General features: G+C 33.0%; 3 protein-coding genes across 4 annotated transcripts; all 3 read right to left on the bottom strand.

Annotated features, from left to right (window-relative positions):
* Window positions 1-1,302: 1,302 nt before the first annotated feature.
* On the bottom strand, window positions 1,303-4,970 carry LOC132803345 (probable glutathione S-transferase). 2 transcript variants are annotated; one of them, XM_060816060.1, is made up of 5 exons: window positions 4,584-4,965; window positions 3,766-3,870; window positions 3,552-3,608; window positions 1,787-2,080; window positions 1,303-1,699 (listed from the first exon to the last, which is right to left on the bottom strand). In XM_060816060.1, the coding sequence occupies exons 1-5, from the start codon at window positions 4,848-4,850 to the stop codon at window positions 1,334-1,336; spliced, it is 1,089 nt and encodes a 362-aa protein (XP_060672043.1). In that variant the 5' UTR covers window positions 4,851-4,965; the 3' UTR covers window positions 1,303-1,333. The 2 variants fall into 2 exon arrangements, with proteins under 2 accessions (XP_060672043.1, XP_060672044.1); XM_060816061.1 differs by lacking the exon at window positions 3,766-3,870 and having other exon boundaries at window positions 4,584-4,970.
* A 1,404-nt stretch (window positions 4,971-6,374) lies between these two features.
* LOC107405983 (probable glutathione S-transferase) lies at window positions 6,375-7,824 on the bottom strand. The gene is made up of 2 exons (XM_060816062.1): window positions 7,449-7,824; window positions 6,375-6,960 (listed from the first exon to the last, which is right to left on the bottom strand). The coding sequence occupies exons 1-2, from the start codon at window positions 7,812-7,814 to the stop codon at window positions 6,601-6,603; spliced, it is 726 nt and encodes a 241-aa protein (XP_060672045.1). The 5' UTR covers window positions 7,815-7,824; the 3' UTR covers window positions 6,375-6,600.
* A 2,411-nt stretch (window positions 7,825-10,235) lies between these two features.
* On the bottom strand, window positions 10,236-11,235 carry LOC132799202 (probable glutathione S-transferase). The gene is made up of 2 exons (XM_016013066.4): window positions 10,882-11,235; window positions 10,236-10,764 (listed from the first exon to the last, which is right to left on the bottom strand). Exons 1-2 carry the CDS (start codon window positions 11,191-11,193, stop codon window positions 10,402-10,404), a joined length of 675 nt encoding a protein of 224 aa, XP_015868552.3. The 5' UTR covers window positions 11,194-11,235; the 3' UTR covers window positions 10,236-10,401.
* Between the last annotated feature and the right edge of the window lie 1,197 nt (window positions 11,236-12,432).

The following is a 12,432-nucleotide window of genomic DNA, read 5'->3' as shown; positions in this document are numbered from 1 at the left end:
CTGCTGCGAGTTGGAGGAAACTGACCTTAGATCTAAGTTCAGGGGGTCGGAATCAGTGGAAGAGGATTGGCGGTGTGACTGGAAACTTGCTAGAATCAAGTTTTTTGATGAGCCGCCTGGGTCATTGGAAACCATCACCGCCGGCGGCGTGTCCGATGGCCATTGGCCGTGAATTTTGGAGGACAGGTAGATCGAAGAACGGGTGAATAGATGGGACTGGTGGTGAGCTAAATGGAGATCGGAATGGAGAGAAATCTGGGTTTGAAGCAATCGGCACCGTTGCAGGAAAAACCTCAAATGCGAGAGCGTCGATGGTCGGTTGACCGTGATTTTTGGCTGGTCCGTCGGTTTTCAGGTGGGCGTCAAGGTGGGGTGGCATGTGTAGGCGGGAACTGACCAGATGGCGGTCAACGGTGGTGGCCGATGGTGGTGGTCTCTTCTTTCTCTCTCCTCCCCTCTTTCTTCCCCCCCGAGGCCCACATGTGTTTTGGCCAAAATAAAAGCCACCCGTGGGTGACACTGTTCACTCACGAGATTGGCTGAAAATACGACACTTGGCACACACTGTTCACTTAAGTCAAAATATATTAAAATATTATGGTATTTAGAAAACTTTGCATGCCCATAACTTTCAAACCATATGTCCAAATCGGACGTGTCGTTAGTCTATGAACTCGTATCGACGAGTACTTCACAACCATGCATGAATCAAAGCTCAACTTTACATGAACAAAAAGTCAACTTCGGCAGCTCTTGGACAGTTTGGACCTCAATTTGTCTTCCTCGTAACTTTCAAACGGTAGCTTCGATTTTTGATGTGCTACTAGTCTAAGAACTCGGATTGATGTGTACTCCGCAATGGTGCTTCGGCCAATGCGAAATTCTATCCGAAACCAAAAATCAAAATTTTAACCCATTCGATCAACGGTCAACCTCGATCAATGTGCAAAAATTCCGATGTACTTTGGGATGGGGTGTTACATGATTACATCGCAAAGGCAAATGGCTAACTGTGAAAAATTAGGGAGCAAAATTTGTGTTATTTTCTCTGCTACTCTGTAAATAATCTATAGTAGTTTTAGCCACTATGTATTGTTGTTGATGCTTTTAAGCAGGGTAATAGGATTAATTTTGAAATGCCAGATTCAAATTTTCACTAAATCACTTTTTTAAACGTTTATAATATTTTTATTCGATATGATATGTGATAGAATATTTCATGGCATGATAATCCAATTAGAAATAATATATTAAAACATAGAAAACCCATCACTTAAAAAAAAAAAAAGAAAAAAAAAAAGGAAAACACAAAATTAACCAGCTATTAATCCATTTATGAAGAAGAAGAAGAAGATCCTAATGCCTGTTCCCTCACACCCTTGAAAAGCAACAACAATTCATGGCAATCAGGAAGGTTCTGTTTGATCACATGGACTTCTTTGAAGTTTTTGGTCCATGCATATAAACGAGGAAATAGATGAGCTTCAAGCAATTTCACACCTACTATTTCTTCAATGATTCCAAGCCACAGAGACATCCAACCAAAAGCAATATCCACTATTCCAATTTCTTCTCCTCCAAAAAACTTTTTGTTTCCAAGTCCATGCTCTTCTATAGTTCTCAGAGATTCCAAACTCTCGTTCTTCGCCTTTTCTTGTTCTTCTCCTGAACTTCTGAATAATGTCCAAACTGCAAAACCCTACACCAGAATAATTGATCAGGGTACAGTACATTAAGACATAATCGAAAACATTGAAGTTATTTTCCTTATGATTTTCAGACATACCTTATCTTCGGCGAATTTAACCCAAAACCGAGTAAGGGCTCTCTGGTAGGGATCAGAAGGAAGCAAGGGATTTTGAGGCCATGTTTCATCGATGTATTCAATGATGATCATGGACTCACAAATGGGTTTTCTGCCATGAACGAGAACTCGGATCTTCTTATGAACTGGATTGTATTGTAATATCAACTTGCTTTTGTTGGGAAGGTCTTCTTCTATGTTTTCATATGGTATGCCTTTTAGTTTTAGAGCCCAAACCACTCTGCAACTAAAAGGACTAGCCCAAGCTCCATGTAACTTTACATCTGCCATTTTTGAGAGAAAAGGTGTGATAAGAAAATGGTGCAAAACTAAGTCTTTTTGTAGTGACGAATTTGAACATTTTGCTTGGAAAGCAAGCTTTGGTACTATTTGAATTAATTAAACAAATATATAAGGGTTAGAAAAGTCAACAATTATTAGTTTTGTTTCGACTCACAAAACCATTTTATAAAGATGGATTATGTATAACATTTTACTTTCGTACTACATCCATGAATTAATTAATGAATCAAACAATGAAGGATTTAATTCTCCATTATTTTGTTTGAATTACAAAAACATTTCTATAATGAAAAATTCGACATATCATTAAAAAAAAAAGAAAAAAAAAAGAAAAGGGTGGATATAGATCTAAAGTCAAGATGAATAAGATTTCGTTTGAGCTTTGAAAAGGTCATGCTCGAAAAGTCAAATATATGAATTGGACGGTCAGATAAGCCCACACCACAGGTAAAAACTATGATATCCTTCAGAGAAAAAGTAAACCTTTATACTTTCCTATGACATAAAATTTTAAATTTGGTCTTTACTTTCTCTTTTCTGAAACAATATGATTTCTTATATGCTTCCCCAATTCTCTCTCTCTCTCTCTCTCTCTCTCTCTCTCTCTCTCTCTCTCTCTCTCTATGTATATATATGTAATTATGTCGTTGATCCATTGAAAATGAGATGCAACAATGACCATGTATGTTTTCAAAAAATGCAAAAGAAAGTCAAAGAATTAATGAATTTTCGTTTGGCCTTTCTGAGGGTATATGTTATCAAAATTCAATATTGTATATATGTTAAAGTCTTCGCTGCAGACGTACCACATATATACTATGCCACAATATAAACAAGTTACACTATCTTTCACAGAAAGCAATCCAGGCTGTTGTCTCCTCTTATTTTTTGGGTTAATTATAAAATTCTACAAAATTTCAATTTGATCCTTGAATAAGCCTACGTTTGATCCGTCAATTTATATATATACATAAAAAACAATTCTATCACCTAGGACATCCTGATAGAATTATCATCCAAATTCAAGTGTATCCTTTCAAAAATACTTAGTTATTTGGAATGCATGCATATCGTTGAAAAAATATGCTTGAATCCGCATGATAAGTCCTTTAGAATATTCTATAGAATGAAAATTACAAATTACGTTAATTCACCAAAATATTTTCAAGTCTTTTTAAGTAAATCTATCAACTTCTAGAATTTACATAGGTGTCCCATTAAATTTCCTTTTTCTGGCGCTATCCTCCATTTCTATAGCCAATTACAATCCAAAAATTACAAATCTACAGTTTTTGTCACAGAAATGAATCCAATGGAAGTCTATAATTTTTTGACAATAAAGATCTACGTCTGAAAATTTTAAAACAAGGAAGTAGATAACTTAAATTTTCCCTAGACATATGATGGGTAGTAGGTACTTCAACAAGTTCAGACAGTAAAATACCTCGTTGAAATGAAACTCCCAAACATGGTCACATAAGTCATCCTTCATAATCCGCGTCTGAAAACAAAGACAAGGCAAATCAGCCAATGTTCCCCAATACCACAGATGTATTTAGGCACGAAAGTATCTGCTCTGTATGTGTGTGTGTAGAGAGGAAAAAAGAGAGAGATGCAGAGAGACAAACACAGAGGCAGAGAGGCTTCTAGTTACTCACTCGCTTGCCATCCATGACAGATAATGAATAGGCAGCCAACTTCGATAATCCCCTGATTTGTGACAAGCGAGGTATGTGTGCTTTTCCAAGCCACAATTCCTCACACTAAGAATGAACAACATTTTTGTAGTTTAGTCTTTCTTACAACCAATTCGGATTTATACTGGAACAAATTTAGCATTGCATGCAGACACTATTTATAAATCTAAATATTGATGGCATCAAATTCCCAGTAAAAATAAACAGCATCAACCATGAAGAAAAAAGATGTAAAACATTCAGGAGCTATCAAAAAGTAACATATCACGGTACGAATTAGGAGAATACAAGTCAGAAATGAAAATACTAACTGGATTTAAACCAATAAGATAGAAATGCACACAAAAATGAACATCAGTATGAATTAAGTCGTAAAAAATACAGCAGCTCAACTCATTATAACCCAATTCATACCAAGAAAGAAACCCAATTCTTCAAATTCTCAACAAGTAAACCCAACAAGAACCAGAACAATGAATTGAGGCTGTTAATCACAAGTGGAAGCTAAATAAACAAAATTCAAGTGGAAATTATAGTACCAATTCCCAAAATCAGCAATGAGACAGAGTAACAAAAGCAATAACAAATACGCTGCTAAGTGTGAGCTGAAATTCTCGCAAACCCCATAATTAATCAAATTTCCAAAAGGAACCCAGTTCCCAGATTTCCAAACCCAGTACAGAAAAACCAAAATCCGAAGCAAAATCGCATCAAGTTCATGCATTGGGATACAAATTACAGGAAAACAGAAAAAAAATAAATAAAAAAAGAGTGAAAACCTTGGAGCTCCAAAGGCGATCACTGGAAGCAACGCTGTGCCAACCACGTGAAACAAGGAGAGAGAGTGCCACGCTGCGTGCGTCGAGGTTGCGCAGTATCTTCAACATTATATCTCGACCGAAAACCTCAAATGGGTCCCTCCTGAGAACCTCATCTTCACCACCATTTCCATCTTTTTCTTCTTCTTGTTGGTTTTGGTCTTCCTTCTCTCGCTTCCTCTTCTTCCGCCTGTCCCTCTGCTTTTTCTGCGACTCGCTCTGCGCCATCGAAATCGGAAACAGAGAGAGAAAGAAGACAGAGAAAGAGAGGGGTTTTGCAGGGTTTTGAGAGAGAGAGGAGAGTGAGGGAATTGTGGTTCTAGTCTTCTAGAGGTACATGAATCTGGTTCTTGGTCTTTGAGAGTGTATTCAGATTCGGTGTACCGACATAGCAGGTGATCTTTCGCGACGTGGCACTTGACCGCTCAATTTTTGGTGTATCTTTGTAAAAACCAATAGAAATTTGCCACGTTCATCATGTCTTCCACGTGGCAAATAAGTTACTACTTCTTTTCTACATTCAGCCCGCATTTCAATCGAGGTAATTTTCGTTTTCTTGGACATTAAGGAAGAAAAAAGAGGTAAATTTGATCTACATTTTCAACCTTGACGAATTTTTTTATTATTTTTAGGTCTTTTGTCTGGATAATTGCCTGTTTGACTAATTTAGGGGGATATATTGGATTTCTATATTTTAAGAAAATTATACATGATTAAATGACCAGATAAAATTTTCTTATGATTCAATCATTGATTTTTTTTTAAAAAAAATTAATTAATCATTGTTAAATATTCATATGAAATTAGATGAAACATTTTAATAAAAATTGTTAGAATGATAGAATTAAAAAATTTTATATTTACCAATGAAAACTACTCTATTAAAAAGGAAGATTGAAAAAATGATTTTTTTTATTTTTATATAAATATGAAATTGTATTAAGGAGTGTAATTTGTGTATATGAGGAATATCAATATTGGAAAGAATTTTTGAAATATATATATATATATATATGATATAATAAATTGTATTTCAACCTTAATGCTGATAGGTCAAGGCAACCAAAAACAATTGTGACATATAATATTTTGGATAGAAAATGACCCTAAGGGGTATCTAATTAAAAATGTACGTGGCCTAACCCCTCCCTATCAACTTTCATGTCTCATGTGTAACGCTAGTCAAAAGTCAAAAAGGCATGTATATAAAAAAAAAAAAAAAGTGGAAAAGTACATATATTTATAATTTACAAACCAATCGTTAACTTCCTAACCATATTTAATAAATTTTATATAGATAATGCCATTTAAAGTTAACAGGCTAATTAATTAATAAAGGAATGACCTCAATTAGTTTATGTTTAATATTTGGATAAGTATATCCTATAGCCGACCAAGCTTAAACTAATAAGTAATCAGTATAATTTGTTGACTTTAGACAAGTTCCCACATATTGATACTTTGAGTTATATTGTATTTTATATATAGTTGATAAAAAAAATTAATTTTGAAAAGGACAATTGATCAAAATTTTTAATGTCGTCTAGATATGGCTTTTAGCACTAGATTACTCCGTAGGGACATTTAGCAATGGCTAGCACAACGAATTAAAACACTCAACATAGTGAACAACATTTGATCCTCAACTTTCTCAATTGTAATTTTATTTTCTTCTTCTTCAGCTTCTTCCAATCTTATCTTTTCTTTTTTTTTTTTTTTTTTTTTCTTTTTTTTTTTCTCTTAAATAAATATATATATTTCTTATATATATGGAATAGGATTTGAACTTCATCACCATCATGAACATAAACTAAACGAGATATTAATTTAAAATAGCACAAAATCAAACTTTTTTTTTTTCCAATATGATTTTATTTTAACGATATGGAATGAGATTTGATTTTAGAATCACCAAATCATAAACATAAGCTAAATGAGAAAAAGCACACACAGAAAACTGCTTACATATTCCTCTAATTCATGAAGAAGATTGTCCTAGCAACATTTCCCTCAAAACCTTAAGCTGGGCCACCAAATCATGATGATCAGGCAGATTTTCTTTGATAACATGGACTTCCTTGAAGTTATTAATCCAAGCATGCAATCGAGGAAATTCATCGCTTTCAAGCAGCTTGACACCGCCTACCTCTTCGATAGCTCCGAGCCACTGAACCATCCAACCAAATGCTATATCCACTATTCCAATTTTTTCTCCTCCAAAAAACTTTTTGTCTCCAAGACCATGTTTCTCTACGGTCCTCAGCATCTCCAAGCTCTCCTGCTTAGCCTTCTCTAGTTCTTCACCTCTACTTTTATACACTTTAAAAACTGCAGGACCCTATATATTATACACACGAGAGTATGACTAAAAAACGTTAGTTTTAGTTTTAGTTCTTAGCCCAAAAAAAAAAAACAAAAAAAAAAGACGTTAGTTTTAGTTGGTGCCTTTTGTGGTGCGAAAAAAAAGAAAAAATCCTTTCTTTTTCATTTTTTTTTTAAGAAAATATGATATTAGCTACAATATTTTTTTTTTTGGGCTAAACATGTATATTTTGTAGTTTAAAATTTTTAACCACAGCAAAATATAGTGCTGTAGCCAATAATCCCGTAGCTAAAGGTCTTATATCGATCACAGTAATATATGTGTTTGTCTTAGTTAAAAGTATTTATAGCTACGATAGTTGTTTGTGGCTAAAGCATTAATTGCTGTGGTCAAAAGTGGTTTTAGCTACAACAATTCATCATACTAAAAAATTTATGGCTGTGAGTTTTTTTTTTTTTTAGTGATTAATGATAAGTTAAAAGATGTTTAGCTCAATTACTTACCTTATCATCTGCGAATTTCACCCAAAACCGAGCCAGAGCTTTCTCATAAGGATCGTTTGGAAGCAAGGGGTTTTGTGGCCATGTCTCTTCAATGTATTCAATGATGAGCATGGATTCACAGATGGGTTTTCCACCATGAACAAGAACCGGGACTTTCTTGTGAATTGGGTTGTAGTGCAAAAGCATCTTGCTCTTGTTATAGAGGTCTTCTTCTATGTATTCAAATGGTATGCCTTTTAGTTTCAGAGCCCATTTCACCCTGAAAGCAAAAGGACTAGCCCATGCTCCATGTAGCTTCAACCCTGACATTTCAGATAGAAGAATTTGTGAAATATGGTTCAACTTGTGAAAATGTTTTATAATCATTGATGGCGTAAGATTTTTTCTTGGATAGCAAGTTTTACTGCTTCAATAATTTGTTTAATAAATAAATGAAGGGTTTGAATTCGCTATCAATCAGTAGGTTTCAATGAACCAATTAAAGTAGGTATTTGAATTAAAAAGGGTTGGCTTCCTAATTGACCATTTCTTTTAATTTCTTTAACGTTTTATGTTTAATTGTTGATTTTGTGCCCATATATATTGCAAAAGAAGTCAAATTAATAATTAATAGATTTTCGTTTGAGCTTTTTGAGTGGGAGGGTATGATTTAGATATACAATATTATTACATACGACGAAGTCTTCACTGCAGCTGTACCGCATATATATAATTTTTGGTTGATACACACACATGTATATATATAGATATATATATATATATAGATTTATTACAACGCATTCCAGTCCTGCATCATAAAATGCGTGCCATTAGTTTTTTGTTGACAACAGATAAAATATTATAGTCTCTGGTCCACAAAAGACCTTATGGTGCGGGAATGGTGCATTTTTTAACAAAAATAATATATATATATATATATATCCAGTCCGTCTATACTGCAGCGGTTCTCATGCGGATCACAGTATTGGTGATGGTTTTTCATAATAATGGTGACGATTCTAAGAAACTGTCGTTAATACTATGAAAAACCGTCACTAATACTGCGGTTCTCATATGAACCGTCCTCACCATAGAATTTCCATATATATATATATATATATATCTATAATATGCCACAATATAAATAAGCTAACACTTATATTTTTCACACAAGGCAATCTCACTTCTCTTATTTTTTTTTTTTGGGTTAATTAGTTATAAAATTCTATAAATTTCTATTTGATCCTTAAATAAACCAAGTTTGATTCTTCAAGCCTTATATATAAATATGATCAAATTCAAACTATGGAATGAAACACCATATACTTAATGCCATCTAGACTGTCACTAAAAAAAAATAATATTGCCAAAGAATTAGAAAAAAGTACTCTATATATATAATTAAGTCGTTAGTCATATTGTTCTAATTCAAAGTTTGAAAAAAAATGTCGACTATTTGTTGTATCATGCATATATTATTTAGACAAAACATTTATTAATAGTTAAAAAAGTACTATATATATATAATTAAGTCGTTAGTCATATTGTTCTATTCAAAGTTTGAAAAAAATTGTCGACTATTTGTTGTATCAAGCATATATCATTTAGACAAAACATTTATTAATAATAATATCTAGTTTGTTGTTGGCCCATTGAGAATGAGACACAACAATAACCATATATGTTTTCATTTTAACGTTGCGGGTCTTGGACGTTGTTAGAGAGATACGCAGAAGTTATTACCATTTCTACCTAAATTTCTGCACTGTTTTTTGGTTTGATTAAATTCATCAGTGTCTCTCTGCTTATCTCTCTCTTTGAATATCAGAGCTTCCTCTGTAACCGAGATGGATATTGGAATCAGAAGGGAATGACTTTAATTCCATACATTTGTTGACTTAATTTTTGGTTTTTCTTGGGCCATCAAAGACATTTTCATGTAAAAGAGATTGTTTTCTAATTTGCAAAGACTAAAATGATTAAGAACGTGGAAATCGAGAAGAGACTTTAGATTGTGGTCTTACAAACCAGCTGAAAAATATTAGGTTGCATAAACATGGACAAAAAGAACAGCAAACTTGTTGGTTGATGATAAAAAGGATGAACAGAAAGGTTTATCGAGGAAATGACATTCGTGTTGAAGAGATCAATGAATTTTCTCGAATTGTAAAGTATTCGGTGTGACATTATATGTTGTGGTATAAGGTGTGACATTATTAGGTGTTAGCCACTTCTTTTCTCTTGGTTTATTTCCTTGATTTTGACAGTTGACTTCAGAGGTAGAATTTCAGATTCTCTTTTACAACTATGAAGAATGCTTAAAGCAACTCAGAGAATACATGAAGTCGAAGAAGGCGAAGAGATCAAATATTAGGTTGAGCTGATCTCAGGACAATGAATCTTGTTACCAATGGTCACATTAAACCATAGTATGATTTATTCCTCTGTTTTATTTTATTTGCTGACTTTTATGATGGTTCAACGATATGTATTGTTCTGTTTTTTCCCTTTTATGTGTTGGCTCTAATTTTTGTTCTGTTTTTCCATTTATATTTTTAATATTAAAAGTATAAGAATATAATGTATGCAATAATTAAGACATGTCTTGGTTTTAGAGGGAAACTGATCTTCCTCAGAGCTGGATTCAAATGCTGAATTATGAAGTACCAGTTAGTCAACTGTTAGACTAGCTCTTAAATACATCTTTAATTTTTTTTTTTCAATTCTTTTGGTATTATTTGGAGATGATTACATCGCAAAGGCAAATGGCCAACTGTGAAAGATTAGGGAGCAAATGCTCGATTCAAATTTTCACTAAATCACTTTTTTAAACGTTTATAATTTTTTTTATTACATATGATGTGTGATAGAAAATTTCATGGCATGATAATCCAATTAGAAATAATATATTAAAACATAGACAACCCATCACTAAAAAAAAGGAACACAGAAAATTAACCAGCTATTAATCTATTCACGATGAAGAAGAAGATCCTAATGACTTTTCCCTCACACCCTTGAAAAGCAACAACAATTCATGGCGATCAGGAAGGTTCTGTTTGATCACAGGGACTTCTTTGAAGTTTTTGGTCCATGCATATAAACGAGGAAATATATGAGCTTCAAGCAATTTCACACCTACTATTTCTTCAAAAACTCCAAGCCACAGAGACATCCAACCAAAAGCAATATCCACTATTCCAATTTCTTCTCCTCCAAAAAACTTTTTGTTTCCAAGACCATGCTCTTCTATAGTTCTCAGAAATTCCAAGCTCTCGTTTTTTGCCTTTTCTTGTTCTTCTCCTGAACTTATGAGTAATGTCCGAACTACAAAACTCTATACCAGAATATTTGATCAGGGTACAGTATTATAAGACATAATCGAAAACAAGTAAATTATTTTCCTGATGATTTTCAGGCATAAAATTATTTTCCTGATTATTTTCAGACATACCTTATCGTCTGCAAATTTAACCCAAAACCGAGCACGGGCTCTCTGATAGGGATCAGAAGGAAGAAAGGGTTTTTGAGGCCATGTTTCATCGATGTATTCAATGATGATCATGGACTCACAAACGGGTTTTCCACCATGAACGAGAACTGGGATCTTCTTATGAACTGGATTGTATTGTAATAGCAACTTGCTCTTGTTATTGGGAATGTCTTCTTCTATGTTTTCATATGGTATGCCTTTTAGTTTCAGAGCCCAAACCACTCTACAACTAAAAGGACTAGCCCAAGCTCCATGTAATTTTACATTTGCCATTTTTTGAGAGAAAAAGTGTGATAAGAGAATGGTGCAAAACTTAGTCCTTTTGTAGTGACGGATACGGACATTTTGCTTGCAAAGCAAGCTTTGGTACTATTTGAATTAATTAAACAAATATTAAAGGGTTTGAAAATTCAACAATTATTGGTTTTTGTTTTGACTCACAAAACCATTTTATAATGATTGATTATGTATAACATTTTACTTTCGTACTACTTCAATGAATTAATTAATGAATCAAACACTTGAAGGATTTAATTCTCCATTAATTTGTTCGAATTACAAAAACATTTCTATAATGAAGAATTCGACATATCATTAAAAAAAGAAGAAAAAAAAAAAAGAAGAAAAGTGCATATAGATTTAAAGTCAAGATAAATAGGATTTTGTTTGAGCTTTGACAAGGTCATGCTTGAAACCAAATATATGAATGCGACTGTCAGATAAGCCCACACCACATGTAAACATTATGATATCCTTCAAAGAAAATGTAAACCTTTATACTTTCCTGTGATGTAAAATTTTAAATTTGGTCTTTACTTTCTTTTTTCCAAAACAATATGATTTCTTATATACTTCCCCGCCTCTCTCTCTATCTCTCTCTGTATATATATATATATATATATGTAATTATGTCGTTGATCCATTGAAAATGAGATGCAACAATGACCATGTATGTTTTTAAAAGAATGCAAAGGAAAGTCAAAGAATTAATGGATTTTCGTTTGGCCTTTCTTAGGGTATACGTTATCAAAATTCAATATTATATATATGTTAAAGTCTTCGCTGCAGACGTACCACATATATACTATGCCACAATATAAACAAGTTACACTATCTTTCACAAAAAGCAATCCAGGCTATTGTCTCTTCTCTTATTTTTTGGGTTAATTATAAAATTCTATAAAATTTCAGTTTGATCCTTGAATAAGCCTAAGTTTGATCCTTCAATTTATATATATACATAAATAACAATTCTATGACGTAGGACATCCTTATAGAATTATCATCCGGATTCAAGTGTATCCTTTCAAAAATACTTATTTATTTGGAATGCATGCATATCCTTGAAAAAATATGCTTGAATCCGCATGATAACTCCATCAGAACATTCTATAGAATGACTATATATAATCTGATTAAATTCAAACACTGTAATGCTATATAGACTGTTATTGATTCAAATATTATTGCCAATGTATTGGAAACAGGTACTATATATAATTAAGTCGTTAT

The sequence above is a fragment of the Ziziphus jujuba genome, chromosome 3 (assembly GCF_031755915.1).
Source record: "Ziziphus jujuba cultivar Dongzao chromosome 3, ASM3175591v1".
Classification (NCBI taxonomy): domain Eukaryota; kingdom Viridiplantae; phylum Streptophyta; class Magnoliopsida; order Rosales; family Rhamnaceae; genus Ziziphus; species Ziziphus jujuba.
The sequence above is the reverse complement of the archived record's forward strand: the minus strand, read 5'-3'. Positions and strand labels throughout refer to the sequence as shown.

What these genes read in the sequence shown, in the direction of transcription:
- LOC132803345 (XM_060816060.1), bottom strand. Translation starts at nt 4,850, where the DNA reads ATGGCGCAGAGCGAGTCGCAGAAAAAGCAGAGGGACAGGCGGAAGAAG. An exon ending in CTGTCATGGATGGCAAGCGA is followed by an intron (nt 3,609 to 3,765) that starts GTGAGTAACTAG and finishes CTTTGTTTTCAG; the next exon opens with ACGCGGATTATGAAGGATGA. An exon ending in TTAAATTCGCCGAAGATAAG is followed by an intron (nt 1,700 to 1,786) that starts GTATGTCTGAAA and finishes ATTCTGGTGTAG; the next exon opens with GGTTTTGCAGTTTGGACATT.
- LOC107405983 (XM_060816062.1), bottom strand. Translation starts at nt 7,814, where the DNA reads ATGATTATAAAACATTTTCACAAGTTGAACCATATTTCACAAATTCTT. An exon ending in TGAAATTCGCAGATGATAAG is followed by an intron (nt 6,961 to 7,448) that starts GTAAGTAATTGA and finishes TATAATATATAG; the next exon opens with GGTCCTGCAGTTTTTAAAGT.
- LOC132799202 (XM_016013066.4), bottom strand. Translation starts at nt 11,193, where the DNA reads ATGGCAAATGTAAAATTACATGGAGCTTGGGCTAGTCCTTTTAGTTGT. An exon ending in TTAAATTTGCAGACGATAAG is followed by an intron (nt 10,765 to 10,881) that starts GTATGTCTGAAA and finishes ATTCTGGTATAG; the next exon opens with AGTTTTGTAGTTCGGACATT.